This window comes from Poecile atricapillus, chromosome 17, assembly GCF_030490865.1.
Source record: "Poecile atricapillus isolate bPoeAtr1 chromosome 17, bPoeAtr1.hap1, whole genome shotgun sequence".
Lineage (NCBI taxonomy): Eukaryota > Metazoa > Chordata > Aves > Passeriformes > Paridae > Poecile > Poecile atricapillus.
Genome location: NC_081265.1, coordinates 2,585,476 through 2,609,002, shown reverse-complemented (window position 1 = coordinate 2,609,002; position 23,527 = coordinate 2,585,476). Strand labels below are relative to the sequence as shown.

The 23,527-nt window shown below is 42.6% G+C and overlaps 1 protein-coding gene across 1 annotated transcript in view; it reads left to right on the top strand.

The window, feature by feature from the left end:
* Positions 1–23,527, top strand: part of GNA13 (G protein subunit alpha 13) — a 29,344-nt gene continuing 5,817 nt past the window's right edge. Inside the window, exons 1-3 of the mRNA XM_058852169.1 lie at positions 1–389; positions 2,656–2,882; positions 20,176–20,226. Of these exons, the coding sequence (XP_058708152.1) occupies positions 107–389; positions 2,656–2,882; positions 20,176–20,226 (561 nt within the window). The 5' untranslated portion in view covers positions 1–106. The remainder of the gene's footprint in view (positions 390–2,655; positions 2,883–20,175; positions 20,227–23,527) is intronic.

The following is a 23,527-nucleotide window of genomic DNA, read 5'->3' as shown; positions in this document are numbered from 1 at the left end:
GGCGGGAGCGTGCGAGGCGGGCGTGGCGGGGCGCGCAGGCGCGGTGCGGGGCGCGCGCGGCGCGGGCGGCGGGCGGGCGCTCCCCTCGCTGGCAGCGCTCGCTAAGATGGCGGATTTCCTGCCGTCCCGCTCCGCGCTGTCCGGCTGCTTCCCCGGCTGCCTCCTCACCAGCGGCGAGGCCGAGCAGCAGCGCAAGTCCAAGGAGATCGACAAGTGCCTCAACCGCGAGAAGACCTACGTGAAGCGCCTCGTCAAGATCCTGCTGCTGGGCGCGGGCGAGAGCGGCAAGTCCACCTTCCTCAAGCAGATGCGGATCATCCACGGGCAGGACTGGGACCGCGCGGCCCGCGAGGAGTTCCGCGCCACCATCTACAGCAACGTGATCAAGGGTGGGTGAGGGCGGCGGGGACGGGCCGCCCTGCGAGCGCCGGGCCCGGCCGGGGCGGGGAGAGGCGGCTCGGGCGGGTCCCGCGGGCCGGGGGAGCCGCGGGGCCGCCGCCGCCTCCTCCTCCCGCGCTGTCCCGGCGCCTCGTCCTTCCCCCGGGGCCGGCGCGCAGCCCCTCCGGGCCCGCGGGGTTGTCACCGCGCCGCCCGGGCGCGGCCCGCGGGGCGGCTCCGGCGCCCGGCCCCGGCAGCAGCGGTTTGAGCCCGGGAGGTGCCGGGCTTTGCCTCTTGGTGCTGCGCTGGAGCGAGGCCAGAGAAGGGCAGCAGAGCTGGGGAAGGGGCTGGAGCGCAAGGGGCGGCTGAGGGAGCTGGGGGGGCTCAGCCTGAAGAACAAGACGCTCAGGGGTGATCTTATCACTTTCTACAAGCACTGAAAAGACGTTGTAGCCAGGTGGGGATCGGGCTCTGCTCCCAGGGAACCAGTGGTAGGATGAGGGCACAGTCTTAGGCTGTATCAGAGGGGGTATATGTTTGACATTAGGAAGAATTCCTTCACTTCCGACACGGGAATGGGTTGCCCAGGGAGGTGGTGGAGTCACTGTCGCTGGAGATGTTTAAGACTGGACGTGGCACTTGATGGCAAGTCTGGTTGACAGGGTGGTGTTCGGTCATAGGTTGGACTGAATGATCTCAGAGGTCTTTTCCAATCTAATTGATTCCGTGATTCTGTGATTTCCTGGTAATGCGAGTGCAGTAATGAGCGGTAATGGATGGGGGGAAGATGCACCTGGAAGTGCGTGAGGAGGAGCCCAGCCCTGTGCTCTCAGCATTTCGCTGCAATGGAAGAATCGCTGCTGTTGTGTTGGAAACTGGGCTGACACATCAATTAACAGCAACCCGCAGGCAGAGCCTCTCTTCATAGATGCTTTGCCAAAACCTCCACACATGGTTTAGGGGAGTAGTGGACGCTTGATTTCACTGCTGTCATCCCGACTTCACTGGTCATCCTCGTTTTCTCTCTTATCTAAATCACTTGTTGGATTTGCGGTTTGGACTCTTAATAGTTGGACAAAATCTTAATGAAGTTTCTCAAATAGCAAAGTGTTGCCAGACTCAGATCCTGAAAATCCAGCAAATCTCAAAAGAGAATTGTTTTACAAGCCTGCTTATGAATCAAGCCTGGAAAAACTATTGATAGCAGTAGAAGGCAGTAGAAATCACGAGCATGTATGTCAACCAGGTTAAAGTTTATTAATAAAGCTACGGTGTACTCTGTGAAAATATACACATAGGAGCTGCACATCTGGCTGGGAGGCTGTTTTCCTGCAGTCACAGATTTGACAGATACCTGCCTTTGACAGAGAGAAAAAACATGGAAAGGGAGCAAACTTTAACAAAATACTTTTGCACTGAACGAGCATATTACTGTACAGTCATTTGTTGCCACATCTTAATTTCCTTATATCTCTTCCCACGCCTTTACTGTTGCTTATTCTTTCTGGAATTTTCTTTCTATTTTCTCATCAGTAAATTTAGTACTAGAAATCATTTCCCTGCATTTACCTTGTCAATATGAGCACAGTGAGTTTATATCCTTCAGAAGGACTTTCAAAAGAAGTTTAAAATACTCTTTTTTTTTTTTTGCTAGAGAATATTTACCAAAACAACCACAGAAGTGCAGGGAAGCCTTTAGGTGATACAATTCCTTCTGCACTTAAGCTATAGAAACATATTTTTAGCAAGTGCAATGATTTTAGAACATATCAGTGTCTCTGAAAATATTAAAGGCAGTGATGGAAATACTCTCAGTGATAGAGATTCTTTGTATAATTTGATATAACTGGATACCAAGTTGATAAGAACACAAACTAGAGAACCTTAAAGCAAGACATCAGGTGGTTTAACATATTTTGAAATAAACTTTTAAGCATACTTTGTCTTGTACACATGCCCAGTGAAAGAGTTTGGTAGCACAAGTTGGATAAAATTAGTAATTAAAAATAACACTTTTTCAAGAGTGAAACTCAAACTGTGCATATAATTTTGTTAATCATGGTCATGTACTTGAGATAGCAAATCTGGGGTTTGATATTACCTGTAAATGTAGTGGTTTGAGCCAGTTTTTTGGAGGCTTCCTGATTCCCTACGAGTGGATGTTCCTATTGAGCTTTGTGCAGAGTAGGTGCATTGTTTGCCTCTGTGCAGATCTTTGGGCTGGTGAAACAGTAGATGCTGAGAAACTGCTCACAGTGCTCTTCCTTGTCATTGCAGGTGTGCGAGTCCTCGTGGATGCCAGAGAGAAACTCCATATCCCTTGGGGAGATCCTGCCAACCAGAGCAACGGGGACAAGGTGATGGCTTTCGACACCCGCGCGGTCACCGTGGTGCAGGGCATGGTGGAGACCGGTGTTTTTTTGGACTACCTGCCGGCCATCCGAGCCCTGTGGGCAGACAGTGGCATCCAGCACGCGTACGACAGGCGCAGGGAGTTCCAGCTGGTAAGATTTGGCCTTCAGTGTCTCGAACTGCCCGTGTGTGATTTTGTTCCTGTGTTGCTCTCTGTGTGAAACACCGACCGAGCCGCTTCCTTAAGCGTTTTTGAGTGGTTGACTGTTATTCTGTGGTGTTGCACACAGCTGCATTTAGCTACTTCCCCCCCTTTTTTTAATAATAAAAGAGATTCTGACGTAATGGTCCTCATTTCATATGTGGGAAAGCTGAGGGCTTTTAAGTCTTTTAACAAAGCTCGTACCTGCACAGTATTTTTACCATATGATTATTACCACCCTTTTATTAACTGGTGCATCAACTCAAAAAACCGAGCCAAACAAAAAAAAAATGATTTACAAAAAAGACAGGCTTAATAGTAATGTGATTTTTAAAGAAAAGATACGCATGGGTTAATGAGAAGAATTTAAAAACCACTCCCTTCTCTATTCCAGTTTGAGCAATCTAGCAAACATTCCCTCTGTATACTTCCTGTTTAATTTTGAATGTCTGTGTTAATACTCGTGTAATGAGATTTTTGTTACATTGAAGTTCTGAGCTGAAGATGGAATACACAATTTAATAGTGGAGTAGAGATGGAGTATACAGTTCAGTAGTGGGGTTGGAAAGGAAAAAGAAACCTCTTGATTCTTGAGCTGCAGCTCAAACTGTCTGTGACAGCTGAACTCCCTTTGCTCCATTCCCATGCAAAGACTGCAAAAAGAAATGAAAAATTTTATTTGAATTTGATTGTTGGTTCATAGACTTGTGTGTCCCATTGGCATAGGGTTTTGTGGGGGTGTGGGTTGAGAACCTTAAAATAGATTGAATCTGTTCTTGTAGGTCTCTCAAACATAAGTGGCTTCGTGTTTTTATGTCTTAAAAATAACCTTTGTGTTAGTGTGAATCCAAACAATAGCTCATGATGTCTCCTGTTGAGCTATTATGAATGGTTGTGTAATCATGGCCTGACTTAAAGAGGTTGTGTAAATATTCTATAAATATATATTGCCCTGATCATGGAATGTCTTCTGGAGATTGCAGAATGGGCAGGTGCTGCATTGGCCTATCACCTGGCCAGCCCTGGGCTGAGCTCTGTAAATAAGTTCCTAAGGAGACCTGTTGCTCCTTGAGTTTCACCTTCAAGTGATCATAAAAGAGTAATTGCTCTTCTGTAGTCAAGATTCTGGTGCAGATGTGACTTCTAGTGGTGTAATTGCTGTGCTAGAGGGATCTGCTTTAAAATCTGTTCAATAAAACAGTTTTGTCTTCAATTAAATATGTTTAGTGACTTGAGGCTGTGTAGCAAAGGGAAGGGAGCAATTACTTGATGTTCTGTCATCTTGAGGCTCTGGGAAGTGGGTTCTTTCCATAACTGAAACATGTGCAGAGTTTCACTTTGAGTGGGTTGTGAAGAATTTGTTCTTCTGAACCTTTCAGAAAAAAAGCTGCTGCTTTTTTCTGTAAATCCCTAAATCTGCGTAATTATCTGCAAAAATATATCTTTATCATGTTGTGCTTTAGGGCAGAACTCAAGAATATTTTTTTAGGTGCTCTTAATAGTCGAGTACCATCCTAATAATTTCTGAAAGCAAGGTAACTGCTTTATTTATACTTATATTACTTTATTTCTTAAATCCTTTCAAAATCTCAGCTGGATGTATTTATGCCAAGTTATAAACATGAAGAAGAAAAAAGGCAGCTGAATGATGTCATTGTGTTGAGTGCAGGCAGTGTGATCTGTGCTGGCCAAGCATGAAGTCTCAGTTTTACCCCAGTAAACTTCAGCTTAAGTTCTGCCAGAGCTCCATGTGGGCGGCAGAACAGAGGGAAGCTCCTGGAGCAGTGTGGATTTTTGCTGTACCTGCTCCAGGCTTTGCAGGAGGGTGTTCAGAGTTCAGGTCTGTGCTGTGACGAGAGAGGAGGTCACAAATGGTTAAGGAGGGAGTGACAGGCGTGTCCCAGTCAGGAGGTAGAGCAGGGGGAAGTTGGGAGAGACACAGACAGTTCAGGCGTGTCAAGTACTGACTCTTGAAGTGAAAGCTCCAGACTAAAAATTTTTAACACTGTAGAATGGGGAAAAAGAGGAAAATACTGTTCTGCTTCCAGTTTAGCTGCTTGTGGCAAAAAAAATATGATGAGAAATAGCAGCAATCATTAGATGAGTTGGAGAGAGGGAAAAGTGGCACAAAAATAGGGTAAAGCATTGGGACTGACATGGTAGAGGAGCATTATTGGACTGTTACCTGCTCTAACTTCTTTTCAAACTCTTGAGTTTAACTTTTCACTGGACTGAAAAACATGGCTCACACTAAGCACAGGCAGAAACACTGGGGAAGTATTGGCCATGGGAATGGGACACTTTGGGACAGAGGTAGAGGTGAGCAAATGGAAAATGGAGCAGTGATGGGTAAGGAGTGAAAAATGTCAGAATTTACATATAAATTCTGGAGGAAAGGCAGCAAGAATGTGTAGTGTAGGAAGTATAGAGGAAAAGGGTTTAAGATTGAAGTTTCTGCAAGAATATGCTTAAAACTTCAATATAAACGCATAACGTACATTGTGAGGGCTTGTTGAGCTGCTCTTGCTTTTTTTGTTTTTCTCCAGTATCTTTTACTGATGAGAGTATCTTTTACTGTTGGGAGCCTAAGGAAACAATGTGATCTTTTTATAGCAGCAAAAAAAACTTGGTTGTATTTTAATGGAATTAGGAATCAGCATTTCCATGTCTAGTTCACTGGAGTGTCCTTCCTCATTTTGTTAACTCAAGTGGTCATGGGATAGCCAATATGATTTATTTTCCTTGGTATAAAAATAGGGGCCTTCTGGCCACTAGCTGGAGCATTTATGAAAATTCATTAGGTCATGCTTGTGTAGTGTTTTAAAACTGGAAAGAGCTAATTAGAGCTTAGTGCAATATGTGCCACTTCAGTGCTTCCCAGGTGGTTAATGTTATAATCCCTCACATTTTATTACAAACCAAACTCATTCAGGTGATTGTTCTGCTAGCTCAGGTGACTGCAGGCTGTCCTAGCTCTGTAGCTGAGGCGGTTCTGTAACTTACACTGGAGATTCTGGTCATCCTCAGCCTTCCTCTCCCTCAGCCACCAGGCTTGTTCCTCCTCTGGCCTCTCAGGTGGCTGACACGGATGAGTTACAGATTTATTCTGAATCAGCCCAACACCTTCTGACACCTCATTAACATTTCACATTTCCCGTTGCTGCTTGGTTTCTGGTAAAAATCTCCTGAAATGAGTTGGATAAACACAGCCATTCTGTTAGTTCTGCAGCATGCAGACTGACTTACCTGGGCATTTCCCAGCTGTTCTGTTTGTGCTGGTGAGCTGTGCAGAGTGTGGCTGTGAGGGTTTGCTGTTCTCCTGGAGCTTTGCTCCGAGGCATTGGCAGCTGAGCAGCATTTGGTGCTGTGGAACACTGAGCAGGGCCCTTGTGAGTAAGAGCAGCCTTGGACTCCCCTCTCGTGTCAGTCATTTCTTGAACTTGCTGTGAGAGCTGTTGAGAGAAGCATTTTGAAGTGTTCTCCAGGAGTCTCCTTGTTCTCTGAGAATGGAAGAGTGTGATGAGAGCCGAGTTGCTCAGATGCGTGATAAGCTTTGAATGTGTTCAGGGTTTGTTCTTGTTAAAGGTAACTTTTGGGTGGGTTTTGAGCTTTGCTACCAGCAGTTGTTGATTTTCAGACAGATAGTTTTTGCCCTACTTGCAAGTTAGGCTGAATGTTGTTGGGTATTTTTAAGCCAGAAAACTGCAGAGCAAGAGATGACACTTTATTTTTGTCCATATTTGCGTAGAACTGCAAACACAGATGATACAGTAGGGATTAGAGGATATGCACTCACCTCTGGATCACAACTTTTTCTGTGACATGTCTGCAAGTGCTAGATCAGATTATAGAAGACAGGAAAAGGCGTGTTCTGCTTTAAGTTACAGTGATAGCTTTGTAGTAGCTTCCATGTAGCATTTTTCTGTTGCAGACAAGTATTTCTGGCAAGTACTGTTCAGTTTACTAGGAGATTGTATTGTAGTTTGTCTTATTCTGCTTGGGCTGTTCAGGATTTGGTCTGAATATTGGTGGAGCTGTTGTACACACAAGATTATTAATTAAGCTCTACTAAAAGGATGAGTCCTCTGCTGAACATTAGGAAAGTTTATTCTTCTTTAAGGTGCACGGGCAACATCTTGAAATGTGCCTGATTATAGAGCACTATCCTGCTGAGCTCAGTTGTGTGTGCAGCCAGGCTAAGTTACCAAGGTCTTGCCCTTTTGGAGGGAGGATTCCCATCTTATGGGACAGCTGAGAGATCAGTGCACAAAGTCCCTCTGAAGTGTAGAGCCTGGAAAAAGAGTGTCTTACCTGTCATTCATTAAAGTGTCTCCATTGTGTTTGTGACAATGACTCTCAGAAACTTTTCACCAGCTTCTGCAGTGTGTTGATTTTCCTCCCAGTGTTCATCTCTTTAACCTCCCCACACCCCTCCTTTGGGAAGTAGGCATGGATTTCTCTTTGGATCTCCTCTTGGGTCTGGGATTGGGTGTTCAGTTGTCCCACTCTGCTTGAAGGGTGCAGGAGTTGCTTCTATTGGGACATGACTCCTGTTGGGAAAAGATTTCAGAGACTGACAGGATAATCTTCATTACCGATGTGAGATCCAGTCACCCAACATTTCTCTGAACATTGACTATTTGGGCGTTTAATCACATAATTGAGAGTCAGTTTATTGAAATACAGTGTTGTAATTACACTAACTACTGCTTAAATGTCTGTGTGGAAACCCAAAAGGCTGCTGCTTTTTATATGTTGAATTATGAACAGTTTTTTCCCCTTTCAATCAATCAATACTCTGCCAAATATCAGATCACAGGATGGCTCCTTAAAGCCCTTGGAAAGGGCAGCTTGCCATGTCTTGGTCTTAGGGTGAAAAGGATTTATCAAAGATTGTTGCTGTAACTGTGGAAAGAAAAGTGCTTTACAAATTTATACTTTAAAATGAGCCATTCAAATCTTCAAAAGAGACTTGGATTTTTTAAAGATTTGCTGTTTTTCCAGCCCCAATGGCAAGATGATGCTGGTTTTGAGTTGGTATTAATAAGGCTTCTTATAGGGATTAACTCTAGAGTCCAGCAGTGGAGGGTTGAGTGTCCTTCCTCCAGGTTTGTGGCCAAAAACCCTTCAGTGTGTGCCAGTACTTTGGTAGTGGGGATTCATGGTAATATTTCACTCAAGCTGAATGATCTTCAGGTGAATTATACTAAACACAAATTGTCATTTTTTATTATTTTCCAAGTTGGGATTAGGATTTCTGTTTCAGCCTCTGAGAGCTGAAATGCTGGTTTTGGGTCTGCCCTTCTTCCCTTTCCACCACTCTTCCTTTCCTGCCTGCTGACTTTTCTTGTTAGCAGCAAAATATTGAAGTGTTTGGAGAGTGGACTGGTCTTTATTGCCAGCTGGTGCTGGTCTGGTTTTACTGGAGAACATCTTTGCTGTATTTTTTTTTTTCAGAATGTTGCTATATTCATTTTTTTTTATTATTATTTTTATTTTTTGGTGCTATTAAGCACAAATGTGGTTCTGGAATTGAGAGGTCTTTCAGCAGGAGCTGTCTTGATGTAGATGTGTTGTGCCAAAGCAGGATGAGCTGTCTTCCAGCCAGGAATGATTTTGGAGTCCTGTGTGCTACGCTTGGCTTGTAAAAGCCTGTATTTTCTGCATGGTTTCAGTGCAGTTTCTGAGGATGGAATTCTTACTTCAAACTCAATCCAGATATTGAGTGAACTGGTCTAGTGGGAGGGGTCCCTGTCCATGGCAGTGGGTTGGAACAAGGGGATCTTGAAGGTCCCTTCCAATACAAACCATTCTGGGAATATGTGATCTGTTTATGGGGAACCACTGCTTTTAAAATGCAGAATTGCACAATGCAGTGTGGGAGCAGAGGGATGTGTTCTTATACATATTTTATCTCCCAACAAGCTGTGTTGTGTTGGTAGTCATGTGCCTTAGTTTCCTAAACATTTTATTGCAGAAGACTAGAAGGTGACCTACTTCTTGCAAAAAATGGGAATTCTATAATCAAGCCGTGATTAAATAACTATAAAATACAAGTGCCCTTCTGAATATGAATATTCACATCTTGAGTGTGTGAACCTCTTCTCAGCAGGTTGATTTAAATCTCTGCAAATGTGTTAGAGGAGCTTTTGCTGCTTGTGCTGTGCAGTGTAACACGAGCCCTTGGTACAGACATTCATTCCGAGCTCATTTCTGTGCTCTCCACTCACCTGCAAGGTGTTACATGTTGGTACCTGCAGAGCTGTTTCCTTACAACCTTTGGAATTCAAACAGCAGTGCCTGCACCATTCTGTGTCCGTTTAGAAATGGCTTCCTGAACACAAACCCTGCAGTCCCAGGACTCGTAGCTGTCAGCAAATCTCCATCATGCTGGCAAAACGTGTGGTAGGAATGCAGTGTCATCTTCATGTCTGTGTTTTGCACCTGAGGCAAAGAGAGAGGCAGCTTTTTCATGTGTAAATATGGGATCCTTCAGTGCCGTGCCAGAGGCACTGTTGAGTTGTGCTGCTGTTCCCTAATTTGAGTTTACTGTAACAAGGCTTTGGCCTTAGAGGCTGGTGGAGTCTGCTCCCACCAAGTACATGTTATACCTAGGTTGTATTGGCTGACTGTTTTGGCTCTTTATCATCCCAGACTTCAGTTAATGGAATGCTTTGATATTTCTGAGTTCAGGCCATGCCTCTTACACAGAACTAGCAAAGGGGTAGGAAACTTCAGCTTGTAGTAACTAAGGAAGTTGCTTAAGAAAATGTGAGAAAACCCAAGTGCAGCTGACCTCACTACATAAGAAAAGCAATAGAATAACTGTAGTTGTGGGAAAGCAAGATAATCTTCGTGCCAGCATTGTGTCTGCTGGCACTTTTCTTTGCTAAGCATCTGAATTATCAAATTCAGTGGAGAAGTTTAGAGGGTGCAGAACCCGCCCTTTTACAGAATGACAAGCTGTATACTCACAGTGCTGATGGAGGCTGCCTGATACCAAGTGGAATCTTGTATTACTCTGGAATATGAAACCTTTATTTATATTTTAAAAGTGAATAAATGAGTCATAGAACAAGATACTAGTTAACTTGGCAGCCTCAAACTGTAAATAAAATGTATTTAATCCAAATAAAAATTTGAATAATCCTGGAGACTAACACTCATATTTTATCCCAGAATTGCCTGATGGGTTGAATTTAAATAGTGATAAAGAAAATGTTTAAGCAGCTAAAGAAGTCCTAAATTACTTCCAGTATCTTCTCCAATTGTATGTCTGCATTAACAAGAAACATCAGGTAATAGAGCTGGAAGAGGTGGGGAATTTTAAATACAGAAAACACCCTGAATTGTCATCACAATAACTGATAACAGCTTATTCAGAAAAGAAAAATTTTGAATAGTAATAGGGAGTGAGCTGCCTTTTTCAGCACTCAGTTCACTGTACCATGTTGCACACCTCTCTATCATAGTTATTCCTGCTTTAAATTCCTTTTCCTTCAGAGTCTCCTCAGTTAATAAATGAGAGATGCTCCTCTTCAGAGACTTAACCAAGAAACTGAGAAGACCCCAAATTCTTTTTGTGGCTAGGGTAGAGGAATGTGTAATGAGTTTCTGTTTCTTTTTCCCTTTTTAAAGATGCTGGGGAAATTATTTTAAACAAAATGCTGGGATCTCTGCAGCCAGCCTGGGAGCACTTCTCTGTTTGGGCACAGGATGATATTGTATCACCCGCTGGTGACCAAATCAAGAAGATGCAGAATTTCCAGGGGTGGAAACAGTGCACTGGTACTGTCTGTATTTCAAAATAGCTACACAAAATTGTGGGGGAAAAAAAGTAATAATTACTGAAATTTTACGTGTGGGTGGTATTGGGACCTTTAATTGGTTTCAGTAGCAAAGTTACTCGGCTGCTCTAGTAACTAATTCATATTTCTTTCTAGGTTTAATTAATTTATAGTATGGAATCTACAAGTGACTTGAAATGTTTTCAGCTTCTTGCTGTTGTTTAGGGAGTCTTGTGTACTTTACTGTTACTCTGAGCTCTTTCAGACAAAACTTTTAGTAATTTTTAAAAACACCAATATTCAGCTAATGATACAGTTAGATCTTTCACTAGACCCAGTAAATTATCACAGGATCTTGTCAGATGGCTTGGAACAAGAGCTGGTTTATGAGTGCATCACTGGCTGCAAACAGAAATACCAGAACTTAATTGAAATGGATTCTTCTAATTGGGACAGAGGAAGGAACTAAAAAGCATTTGGTCATCTGGATTTCTCATGAGGCTGAAATAGGAACCAAATGTACTTTAAAACTGAATCCTAGAGAAATGCATTGGGATCCAGTTCAGAGCTCTGATTTTGAAATGCTGTGATTTAGTGCAGAGTTTATGCAATAATGGACTTTTCAAGCATCTTCAAGTTCAGTATGGCCAGTTTTAGTGCTGATACATTTCCACATGCCAAATATTTGTCATGTTTTTGGGAGCCTTTGCTGGTCTTGTACAACTTGGAAGCAAGTAAAGCTCTAAATGATGGATGGTAGATTTGCAGACTCACCAGTGCTCCAGCGTTAGATTAAATGCAGTTGGAGTTGCAAACACATGAAGTCATGGAGCCAGTGGGTCAGTGCTCTGAAAGAAGAGCAAATGTTTACAGTCTGGTTCCAGTCTGTTTTGTGTGCAAAACATCTGAGGTTTATAGAGATGCTGCCCAGAGTGTAAATAGTAACTGGGAGGTGGCAGTTTCTCCTTGGTCAGTGCATGTTTTCCTAGGATTTCTAGGCCTGTGTGGGGCTTGGAGGATTGGTTTCATCAATGAAATTTGAAAATCTTCTGCAAAGTATTGATATCTTTCCTAAAGTAAACTTTGTGGAAGAGGAGTTCAGACTGTAAATACTTAGGGAGGGAGTAAAAAGACCTTTGAAGAAACAAAGTGCACCTGATCCTTGCTTTCATGGATTAATTTCTGTTCGGGTTCTGGCAAACAGCAGGCTTTTGGTTGGATGCTCTGGGTCTGTGGTGTGTCCCATGTGGCAGTTCATGTGTTCCTCAACCTGGCTCTGCTCTCCAGAAGGGGCTGAGTTTGTTTCCTATTTGAAAGCATGGTGATCCTAAGGAAAGTCATGGAATCACAGAATGGTTTGGGATGGAGGAACCTTAAAGCTCACCTTATTTCTCTCCCAAGCTTCCACTATCCCAGGGTGCTCCAAGCTCTGGCCTTGGACATTCCAGGGGTGGGCCAGCCACAGCTTCTCTGGACAACCTGTGCCAGGACCTCACAGCGAAGAATTTCTTCACTCCAGGATTAATGCTGTGGAGTCCGAGGGTTTTTAATTGTTGGAAGGAGTCTCAGCTGTTTCTAGAACATGTCACATCCTGGTTTCCAAGCAGTCTTTTAGAATTAGAAATATGATAGCAGAATGCCTGGTGTGGAGAAATTGTAGTTTTGTAGGCTTTAGTGGAATGCTGTTTCCTGCCTAAAAGCTGTAGTGAATTTGCATATTTTTTAGCAATTAAGAATCTGGCTATTAAATTCCACCAGGAGAGGGGAGGAATACCTTACCAGGAAAACTGAAATGGATTCTTCCCTCATAGGAAAGTAATTGAAAACTGGGAGAGTTTGCTCTGTGGTATACTGGTATGCAGATTAACTTCTTTTTAGAGTTTAATTGTGTTTTAATTAATTTAATTGGAGTGGCATGGTATATATGAAACCATGTAAATGCTCTGCTGATGGGAGACAATCTGAGTGTGAGTTGTGTGAGCCTGGCACTTTGAAGGGAGAGCGCTGCAGAACTGGGTGCAGGAAGGAGCGACAGCTGATGCTGAAGCCTTGTTTGGAGTATTTAGTTCCAGGCTGGCTTGGTGACATCCTTCTGTCACTCTCAGGGTATGGCAGATGTCCCCAGCTTGCAGGTGCTGCCAGGATGTCCCAGTGCAGGCCCTCAGGTTGGCGTGCTCTGTCTCCTTCCATTTGTTATGCACATTTTGAGAATTATGGATTAATTGGATTACACAGTAAATAGGGGATAATAGATTAAAGGGATATTATTAAAGGTTAAACCCCTTCTTAAACCCCTTCACCTTTCTTTGTTAATACTGTTATGCAAGACAAAAATGTCAGTCATGAAATAAACTTGGTGTGACTCCTCTCTTGGTGCTTTTGGAGTTGAGCACCCTCCAGCCAAGGTGATCCAGGTGTTGCAAACACAAATTCTGCTCAGCCACCAAAAGGTTTTACAAAAGATGGCTTCTATGAGTTGGGACTAGAACCTTTCCTGTTTTTAGGACAGATACTCAGTTTGTGTGACCAAACACAGGGCAGGTTTCACTTCTACCCCGCATGACGCAGTTCTGATGGCTCTGAAAAAAGGCAAACACGGCTCGAGCCGCACGCAGAGGACGCTGAAAAGGGGAAATAGGTCTGTGCTCTCAGAGCTGTGACGCATTTGTGATGTGTATTGATGAGGAGCAGCATTATTTTGTACTCCCGTATCAGCAACTGTGTCTGAACGCTCCGTTCTTGCAAAGAAACAGGAATTAATGCCGATGTGCTGAATTTTATCTCTGGAAATGGGCATATCAGGTTTAAATGGCTATTCAAATGGTTGAGCTGGAGAGAAAGATGCTGGGAGATGTGAGATGTCTGGTCTTGACACACGCTATCTGTGCATCAGCCCTTTTAAGGCTGCTCCATTCATGCTTCCACAGGCAGCAGTGCCATTTTCCAGCAGTTTGCCCATTGGTTTTGGAAAGTTCAGGATTAGTTTTGCATGGAACTGTTGGCTGTTATGCACATGGCCACAGTAATGCTCATGTGGACATAAATGGGGACTGCTGTGCTTTGGCCATAATTAACACTTAAAGGAAATCTCTCACTGGGAAATGTGTTTTGTGTTAGTGCACACTCGATATTTTTTGACCCCAATTTGCAGTTTGGGAAGTGAATATATTACTGCTTACCTGGGCCTTTTTCCCCTAATACCTTCAGTACCATTATTAAAAGTTAGTTATTGTATATATAACAGGAGAATACTGCTATTACTGCTTAGAGAGTCAATGTTAAATCAAGTATTAGAGCTTGGAGTGGCAATTCAGAAATAAATTGTTTCCCCTCATGTTAGGAGATACCAATCAAGTTGCTGGATTGCTGCTATAAAACAGGGAAAGTATATTTTTAAAGTTTATTTCCTTGAATAAAGAGGGTATAGGTATGAATGTGGGGAAGTTTTGCCCAAGGCTATTGACTGGGCCATTTTTGAAAGAGAAATTCTCTTCAAAAAGCACTGGGAGGAGTGACTGGAAAGAGAAATTGTAGAAACCTGAAAGCTGTGGAGGAATCAAGATTGTTTCATTTAGCTCCAAGTCTGAGACCAGCAAAAGAGACCAAACCAGTTGAATGTCTCGACATGAGACTTGGTTAAACCTGCTGGTCTAACAATCAAGACAGTTGTGGATTTGAACTCATTAGTGTAATTAGGATACACATTCATGGCATAAATATATCATCTGGATCATCTCCCTCCTTTGTGTAATGCTGCGGATATTCCCTGTTTGGGTGGAGGAGGTTGTGCCCTCTAATCTCCCTTCCACTGGGAATCTGCATTGATTGATTTGACTGAAATGTTTCTCCATTCATTATCCCTCTGTTTATTACTGTCATTTCAGAAGACATCTGCTAAAACTTCAATGGCAGCAGTATTGATTTGTAGTCAGTCTTCTTTTAAATCAGCTTCGGGTGGGGTAGCAAGAAAAATAAAATGTTGTTAGAGATTCTTTCCTTTGCCAAAATCCTCGGATATGGATTTTCCTGGATTAAGCCCCTAACAGAAAAACACCCTGTACATAATGAAGTGTGTGCTATAAGCATTACTAGGGTGCTGCAAAATGCAAAATTTTCAGACTCTGCTTATTTCTCCATCATCTTCCTTCAAGCTGATTCTCCAGTTTTATGGATGGTTTGGTTTGCATATTTAGGCATGTACACACCAGCCTAAAAACACTGTAGTTACCTGTTCTTATTCTAAGCTAGGCTTGTAAAGAAGCTTATTTATGGTGGTGTTTTTGTTTTTTGTGTTTTTGTGGGTTTTTAATTAAATAAAATAGGAAATATTTGTTTCTCTTACTCGAGAAATTCAAGTAAAGTCAAGAAGAGAAAATGTTTGGTGGTTCTTAAAGTTGTAATATAGAGCTACTAAGTTATATCTCCTATTTTCTTAAAATATCTGATTTATTATTTCAATACTTAATAAGCCTTGTCAGTTCAGTATGTTCCATTGAACTTGCAGCCAAACCTAGATGATTTGATAAATTGTTTCTTTCTTTAAGCCTTGTGATGACTAAATCTTTATTTGATGCTTTTTCTCGATCTCTTTTTTCTTTTTTAAGCAATTGGTAGTGGAAAAAATGCAGTGTCCCTGATCCCCTTGAAGAGCTAAAAAGCCATTTGGCTATGCTAAGGTTTCAACAAATCATATTTAGATTGCTGACACTGTTTTCATGGAAACCAAATAAATGGGTGCTTCCTGGGTTTAAAAGATGTGTTCATCTGGTGTGTATTTTGTGTAGGTTTTCTTCTTCTTCTTTCCTCCTCAAAAAGTATTTTTGTGGTTATTTTAGGCAGTAACCAGACAGTGATCTTTGTGCTGTGTTTTGCTTATAAAAGATTCGTGCTCTCCTTCACTGCAGATGACCACACCAGCAGGTCTTGGTCTACAACTAAATGACCAACTCTGCTGTAACCAGAAAAAGTCTATCTTTGAAAAAGAATGAATTATAAAACTGGAGATATTTCATTTAAATAGTTAAATGTAAAGTTGTAGGGGAAGCTGTTGTGGTAGCATCAGGCACCTTGATGGGAGTAAGATTTCAGTGTTTTCTTGTACTTTCATGATGAAGTGCCTTGGCTCTCTCAGGGAGGATCACAAGGCTCCGGGAGACACAGGCTGGTTTGACTCAAACCTTTCTGAAAATGGAATAGCTGACAGTTATGAATAAAGTTACTTAACAGACAACTTCCTGTGGTTTACATGCATTTCTGAATCAGGAGGCTGAAGGGCCACAGCTGAGACGTGTATATTCCATTTGAACAAAAAAGGGCATCTTTCTCAAGCACTCAAAAGGGACTGCTTAAAAATCTGATATCTGGATATAATTCAATAAAACTAAAAACAGCCAAAGCACCCTCCTGTAACACCAGAAGGTCTTTGAAGCTGATGTGTGCGTAGTTCATTCTGCTGTATTGGGGTGTGCTCAAGAAGTTTGCTTTATTGCAGTCCCTCACTATTCATTTGAGATATGTGCCCAAGCCTGTGTTGGATTTTGTCCTTGTATCAGCATCCTTGGGCTGTACTTGAAGTGCAGGAGAGGGAAATGGGCAGGGCATGAGTTGGGCTCCAAGGTGTGGTGGTTCCTGCAGTGTCATTGCTGGCCTGCAGGATCTGCATTTCCAAACTGCTCAGCTCAAATTACATCAAAGGGTTCGTCTGCACTTAAAAAAGGAGCTTCACTTGTGACTGGTTAAAGACTATCACACAGAACCACGGAATGGTTTGGAGGGACACCTATCCCAGATTGCTCCAAGCCCTGGCCTTGAACATTCCCAGGGATGCAGCATCCACAACTCTGGGCAACTTTTGCCAGTGCCACAAAATCCTCAATGTAAAGAATTTCTTCCTGATAACCAATCTAAACCTACTTTCTATCAGTGTGAAGCCATTCCCCCTTGTCTTCTCACACCAGACCCTTGTAAATAGCTTTTCCATCTTGGCTGTATGCTCCCTTCAGGTAATGAAGCCCACAATTAGGTGTCCCCAAAATCTTCCCTTTTCCAGGCTGAACATTGCCAGTTGTCTCAGCCTTTCCTTGTAGGAGAGGTGCTCCATCTCTGTAATCAACTTGGCCTCCTCTGGACTCCCTCCAACAGGTCAAGGTCCTTCCTGTGCTGGGGACATCGCTGTATTTTTAGCTAATCTTTAAATTTCCGTCCTATGTACTCACAGAACGTGGGTGTGAAGTCAGCAGGAGTGTAATGGAGATCTGTGGGGGTTTTAATGGGGGTAGATCCTTCAGTTTCTCATTTCTGTCTAGATTTTGCTCTTGGTGTGGCTCCTTTGTGGCGTGACACCACAGATTGATTGCTGAGCAGCCACGTGGCAGGGCTGGACATGGTGAGCCACACTGGCGTTAGTGGGACAGAGTGGGGAAACCCAGTTTCTTTTTTCTAGTAATTTTGGGTAAACCAGAGAGTTTACAGTTTGTCAGAAGGGAAATTTTAGGTGACAGCTGTTGAATACAGCTATTTATATATGGTCACTGTCATGGATTTACTGAGTGGGATCTGGTTCTCTATCTAAGAAAAAGCAGCCTTGCACAGAAGCTGTCTTTGAGGCTGTTGTTGTACAGAGATATGAATGGATCCTTTTTAAACTGATTTTTAAAAAGTGGTGGCATTAAGGCTTTCCTCAGTTGGTGTGTGCTGAGTTTTTCAGTGTGTTTCTCTTCATTACTGGATAAAATAAAAAACTTCTCTCTTTGGGAAGAGATTGAAGCTTGGCTGCTTTGTAATGCTGCCTCTTTGAAGCTTGTTTAAATGGGTCAAAACTCTCTGCTTCTCCAGTAGTGCACTTTGATAGTGATCTGTTCAGAGGTAGTTTGCTGTTCAAGTGTCTGTAGTTAGCAGAGCTCAGCCTGCTGATAGCAGCATGTCCAGGGCAGACAGAAAATCACCAGTGCTCAGGGCCCTGGGTGGTGGCTCTGTGATATGGGTGAGGGGCTGGAGTGGGATGGAAGAAGAGATAATGAGTTTGAAGCTGTTCTAAGTTTTCAATTGGTGTGCAGATTGGTAAAAAACAGTGAATGAACAGCTTTTATCCTTGGTTACAGGGTTGAGTCATGTCCACAGCACTTGCTGTCTGAACAGATTTTTATGAGGGGAGAACCCAAGCAGCTGAGCCCACGGTGTGGAGGAGGGAAGCTGGAATGTCTCTTCTTAATGAGCTGTGTGCTGTTGGAACTGATGGATTTAATAGTTCCATCTCCTGAGTTTCAGCACGGGCACCTTGATGTTTGTCTGCCATTGACTCTGAGAGGTCACAGCCCAGAAGTGGAGTTGGTGTCTCAGAGTTCCCTGGCAGTGACTTTGCTGTTGGATGTGTGGCTCTGGAGCGTTGCTGTCACTGCAGGCCTGTGTATTTTGCATTTGTGATTTCAGGAAATCCCCTCTTTTGGAAAGCTGCTTGTGGGGATGTTTTGTGACCTTTCCAGGCTGTGTGGTTTGCTTGTCTGCTCCAACTGCTCAATCCACTGCAGTAGCAAGCCGTGGGACTTAAAGGAGAGGTAGTAACTTCCACATTAACTGCAGAGTTAATGCTTCTTTAGGGAGTAGGTATTGCTGTAAGTCATATAAAAAAGCTGTCTAAGATTAAAATACTTGTTTGTATGCACACACACACAAATTCAGCCTCTGAGGCCCAGGTATTCCAGAATAAATACCTGCACTTACTAAGTCTGAAATCTGCCTGATTGGTCTGTAGCCAGCCCTGTGGGGAAGGGAAGGTTGCCAGCTCCTATTGGCACCTAAAAAAGAAATTAAATCTGACCTTAAATTTTATTTTGCCTTAGTATTTGGCTACAGACAGTGGTTTTAGCACTTGGAAGGCCAGAATTCTGACCCTGTTACTCCTTGGGAAGCTTGATGGATGCATAGATCAGGATTGTTTATTTTCTGTGAAATAGGAATGCTCTTCCCTGTACACCTTCCTTAGAGGATTGAGGCTAGAACAGATGCTGGAAAAGATGCTGTGTGCTACTAAAATGGTGTTCCTGCTGCAGTTTGTCACCCCAGAGAAAATCAGGACAGCTGAGCCAAACAGGAGGTAAAATAAGGTGCTGGAGGTGTGTCAAGCATGAGGCATGTTCCAACCAGAGCCCCAGTCTTGCCTCATTAAATGTTCAAATTGCACACTTAAAGGTGTGGTATCTAACTTGTATTATGTAACTTATTTTAGGAAAACTTGCAAGGTACATTGCTGAAGTGTCTGTCAGAAGCCTTTTTGGCCTGTTATTTACCCTACTCTGCTCAGGGCAGATGCTTAGATGACACAGTTGAATAGTGAGGTTTATATTCTGCCCAGATAAGTTTGCAGAATTCACAGTGAAGCAGGGGAAGTCATTATCAGGGTGTAGCTCCTGTCCTAATTCACTTATCTGGATTAGGTGTAGTCACCCTGGCCTCGGATGCTGCTTGATTTTCTCAAGAAAGCTCCATCACAATTCCTGCTCTTCCACCTGCAAAGTGAAAGGACAGGTGATTTCTTTCCTGCACTTACTGTAAAATGAATAAGTTACAGGTAATTAAGAGCTTCCAAAAGGAAGCAGATTTGTGCTTCTGTGAGGATGCTGAGAACCTTACAAAGGTGCTTTCCTCTGCAGTGGATTCCATCAGTACATTCTTATTGAACTCAGGTGCAACAATATCCATGGAAGAATTCCTCCTTAATCCCAGCCCTCTGATGGAGTTCTGCAGGGTTGACTGTGGTTCAGGTTTACCATGAAAAAATCTTCAGTTCCACATTACTGGAGGGATTAAAAACTGCAGTTACCCTGTGCCAGGATAGGGATGACTTAAATCCAGAAGATAAACCTGGATAGTAAATGTGATATCATGCACAGCAGCCTGGAGCTCTGCTCATCACTCAGAGTAAGGTGTTCTGGTCCAACTTGGTGTCTGATGGGAAACTTGAGTAAAATGCTTTGTCTGTTGTGGTTTCTGATCCTTTGTTCTGCTCATCACTCACTGTGCTCTGGGGAAGTACCTGTGGGAATGAGTCCTGTGGCACTGCAGTATAAATGAACTTTCTCTGGTGATTAATCCCTGTACCTGAATGGTTGTGTGAGCACACTGCAAAGCCTCACAGGAATTGAATGTTTCTTTTCATAACGAAGGTGTGGCTGCTTCATTGATGCTCCCTGTGGATAACACTTGGATTTATTTATCAAGTCTAAACTTGGAAAGAATGTGACTATTACAAATGTGCCTTTTATCCTTTTAAGCTTAAATATTAACTGGCCTAAGAATAAATCATCAGTTGTGTTCTTGGGATAGCTGCTTTTAAAAATGGCAGTGATTAAAGCTTACAACTTTTAAACGTAGGTTTCGATAAATTATCTGGACTTCAGAATGTAAACTATTGGGATCAAGGACTTGGCTTATTTAAATAACTGTTTGATTTGTTTTTAGGGGGAATCTGTAAAGTATTTCTTGGACAACTTGGATAAACTTGGAGAACAAGTAAGTCCTTTTTTCTTTTCAGTCTTGAGTTTTAAGTAGTATTTGTGATCTCTGGGTTTTAAGTAGATGAAATGTAATTAGTGTCTACTCCAATAACTTTATCTTTAGTTAACTTGCACTGTTGCATTATCTCAGCAGTTCATCACTGACATGTCAGAAACACAGGGCAATGCAAGGGCCAGGAGACTTTCTGGAAATAAACCTTCTGTCAAAATTGAACAAAAAAAACAAGTTACAAATGCTTGTCCAGGCAGGAGACTGTTAAAGTAGCTTTTCAACACAGGATGACATCCAAAACCAACTGGGTTTGGGGTTACATGTCCAGTTAGGAACTCAGTTAAATCAGGTACAGGTCAGTGGTACCTTCCAGTAATACCTACTTTAACATAAACTCAGTAAAGAATAAAGTCTGTTTTCTCGGCAGAAAAACCTGAAATTTCTGTACAATACTTTTTCTATAGAACTATTAATTAGCACTTGAATGATGAAGGTATTTGCTGATGCTCATCAGTTGTGGATTGTAGAGATGACATGTGGAAAAACTGCCTTTAATGCAGGAGTTTAATATGGTGCTTGAACTCTGTGGGAAGGCAGTTTCTCCATGGTCATTCCCAGCTGATGGTAACCAATGAAGGAATCCAAACCACTTCAGTGAAACCCTGTTACATCATGCTTAATTTCAATTTTCTTTTTAACAGATTAAATTTTAAGCCAGACTATTTTTCTGCTTTGAACTGTCATTGTTCTAGCTAAAGCACTGGTGGCCATTGTGCTTCCCAGATCTCTGGCTTGAGAACTCCAGCACTTGGTCTCTGAATTTGAATTTGGTCTCAAGTTATAAGACTTGCACTTAGGAGGAGAACTGCACTTACTCTAATGAACTGCTGAACTCTCTGCCAGTGGTGGATTTCTCATGGTCTTTGAATCCAGTGCCTTTGAGTTTCAAAGGCCTTGGATTTTTCCCAACAATACTGGATAGAGTTTTGCAGCTCCATTTCAAAGTTCTTCACAGAGAAATGCTGGTCCATTTTGATTAAAGTGTGAAACTTAGTCAGTAGTTGGGTTTTTTAATATTTTTATACATACACACACTTACTGCAGGTCTGATGTTGCTGTGGGAGTGCTGTGATTACAGCTTTTCTGGCTTCAAGTTGGACCAAATGGTGTTGAGAATCAGAGGGACTCATCAGGATCTGCTGTTGTAAGAAATGTTAAATATTTGAGGGAAAAAAGCACTAGCTAAGTTTTGTTAGTAAAAGATTTGATAGGTTCTTCTGATTTATTCTTATCTACATGCAAGATTGTCTAATGATTGTTTCCCCAAATTGTAAATAAAAGTATTTATTCTTATCTGATGCAACTGGGCTGACTTGCAACTAAATTGCTTATAAACACATAGATCTGCAATTCACGTGCTTCTTGACAAAAGGGAGCTGATAAGAGCATGGAGGGCAAAGAACTTAGTGTTCAGATTTAATCAGATCAGCAAAATCAGAGTATCTGACGGGCAGACATGCGTGGGATCTCCTGGATTCCTTGCAACTGTGTGTTGCTATTTCAACTGCCAGTGCAGACTGTATGTATCCAAAATACCTCACAGAGAAACTTGGCTTTCCATCTTGTGATTGGATCTTAGTCATGCCTTAAGTTGTAATTTGAACTAGGCAAACAGTGATGTGATAGCCTAAAGAGCTACTGATAACCAAAGGAACCCCTTGAGAAGCAGCAGACTGCAGTGAATTTGAGGAAAGGAGATAGGAAAATCAGGAAGAAAGCACATGTTCCAAATCAGTATCAATGTGAGGATGCTTATGGGGAAAAATCCACTTACAGACAATGGCAAATATAGGAAGAACTTGGAAAATCAGTGCCAGCCAAGAAAAATGCTCACCTGATGCTGCAGTCTTCAGACGTGGACAATGGGATCAGCACTGAGAAAGGAGCAAGCTGCTTGTATTCCAAGGATCTGGGCATGAGGGAGAAAACATAATTGTCTTTCAGAAAGATAACAAAACTGCTGGGAGAGTTGCTGGGAGTTGTTTGGTCTCCTGTAGCCAGATGATGGCTGGATACCAGCACTGAACTGACAGAGCCCTCATTTGCTGCCTTTTGGATCAGAGTAGCCAATATCCAGGATAAAACATGAAATGGTTTGGGTTGGAAGGGACCCTGAAGATACCCAGTTCCATGGTAGGACTTCTGTGCACGTGGAAGTGGAAAGCACTTGAAAGGATTCTCTTTGTGGCTGTAAGTCTGGAAGGAATTTTCAATGAGTAATAGTACTGGAGAGGGAATTTGTCAGGAATTCTGGGGATAAGCTCCTTGTTCTTGAAAGCTTTACTGAATAAACATTGCAGGCCAACTCCCAGGAGAGTTTGCTTTGTGCCCTTGTTTCAATATTGAAGGTGCCTGTGGCTTTGCCTATTACATTAGTTGGTTTTATTTGTTTATGTAATTCAATAATTTCAGTCACTCCTGAGCTTTCCTAAGACTTTTTGGTTTTGTTCTGGGAAGTTGAACAAACTTCCTGAAAAACAAAAGAATATACATTTCCATTTGGAAGCTGGAATGAGTGTTGAACCTGTGACACTCTTGCCTACATGTTGACAGTCAGCTTTGCTCAAAATCCCTTCACATGTGCCCAGTGACATTTCATACAGGCCCTGCACTGTTTGTGCTGGTTGTTTTCCTCTATAATTTCAGTAGAAAAGACCCAAGATACATTCAACAAAAGGAAAAGTCTTATCACCCTAAAGCTGTTCATTAATCAGGCAAGGGGGTGGCAGCACCTCTTTTGGACAGTGTGGAGGGAACTTGATGTTGTTTTAGGAGTTCTCCTCCAGATTTCGGTGCTGTGGGGTTTGGATATGTAACAGTGCTGTGGCAAAGGCTGCAGGGTGGGGAGCCTGTGCTTCAGAGCTGCTTTGTAATTCGTGCCACAATAAAAATCAGTGCCTTAGTCATGGGCAGCTCTGGAAAAAGAACCCAGAGTTCAGACAAAGCCCTCTCTCTCTAGTTTCACTTCAGGACTTACTGGGTAAAGCAGAGTGATCCTTGAGTTTTTGGAATGTTGCACTCACTTTATGATTTTTAAATTTTAATTTTGTGGTTTGAACTTGCCCAGCTGCCTTAAACTTGGGATACAAGTGCTGAAATAGCCATGGTTCTGTGTGCCTGTTCCCCCACCCAGCTGACTGGCTGAATCAGACTTTCTCCATCATGGTCTTACACATCTTTATAAAAGCTCCAAGTGTGGGAACTGGAACTGTCAAAGGAAGATCATAGATCATTCACTTTTTGA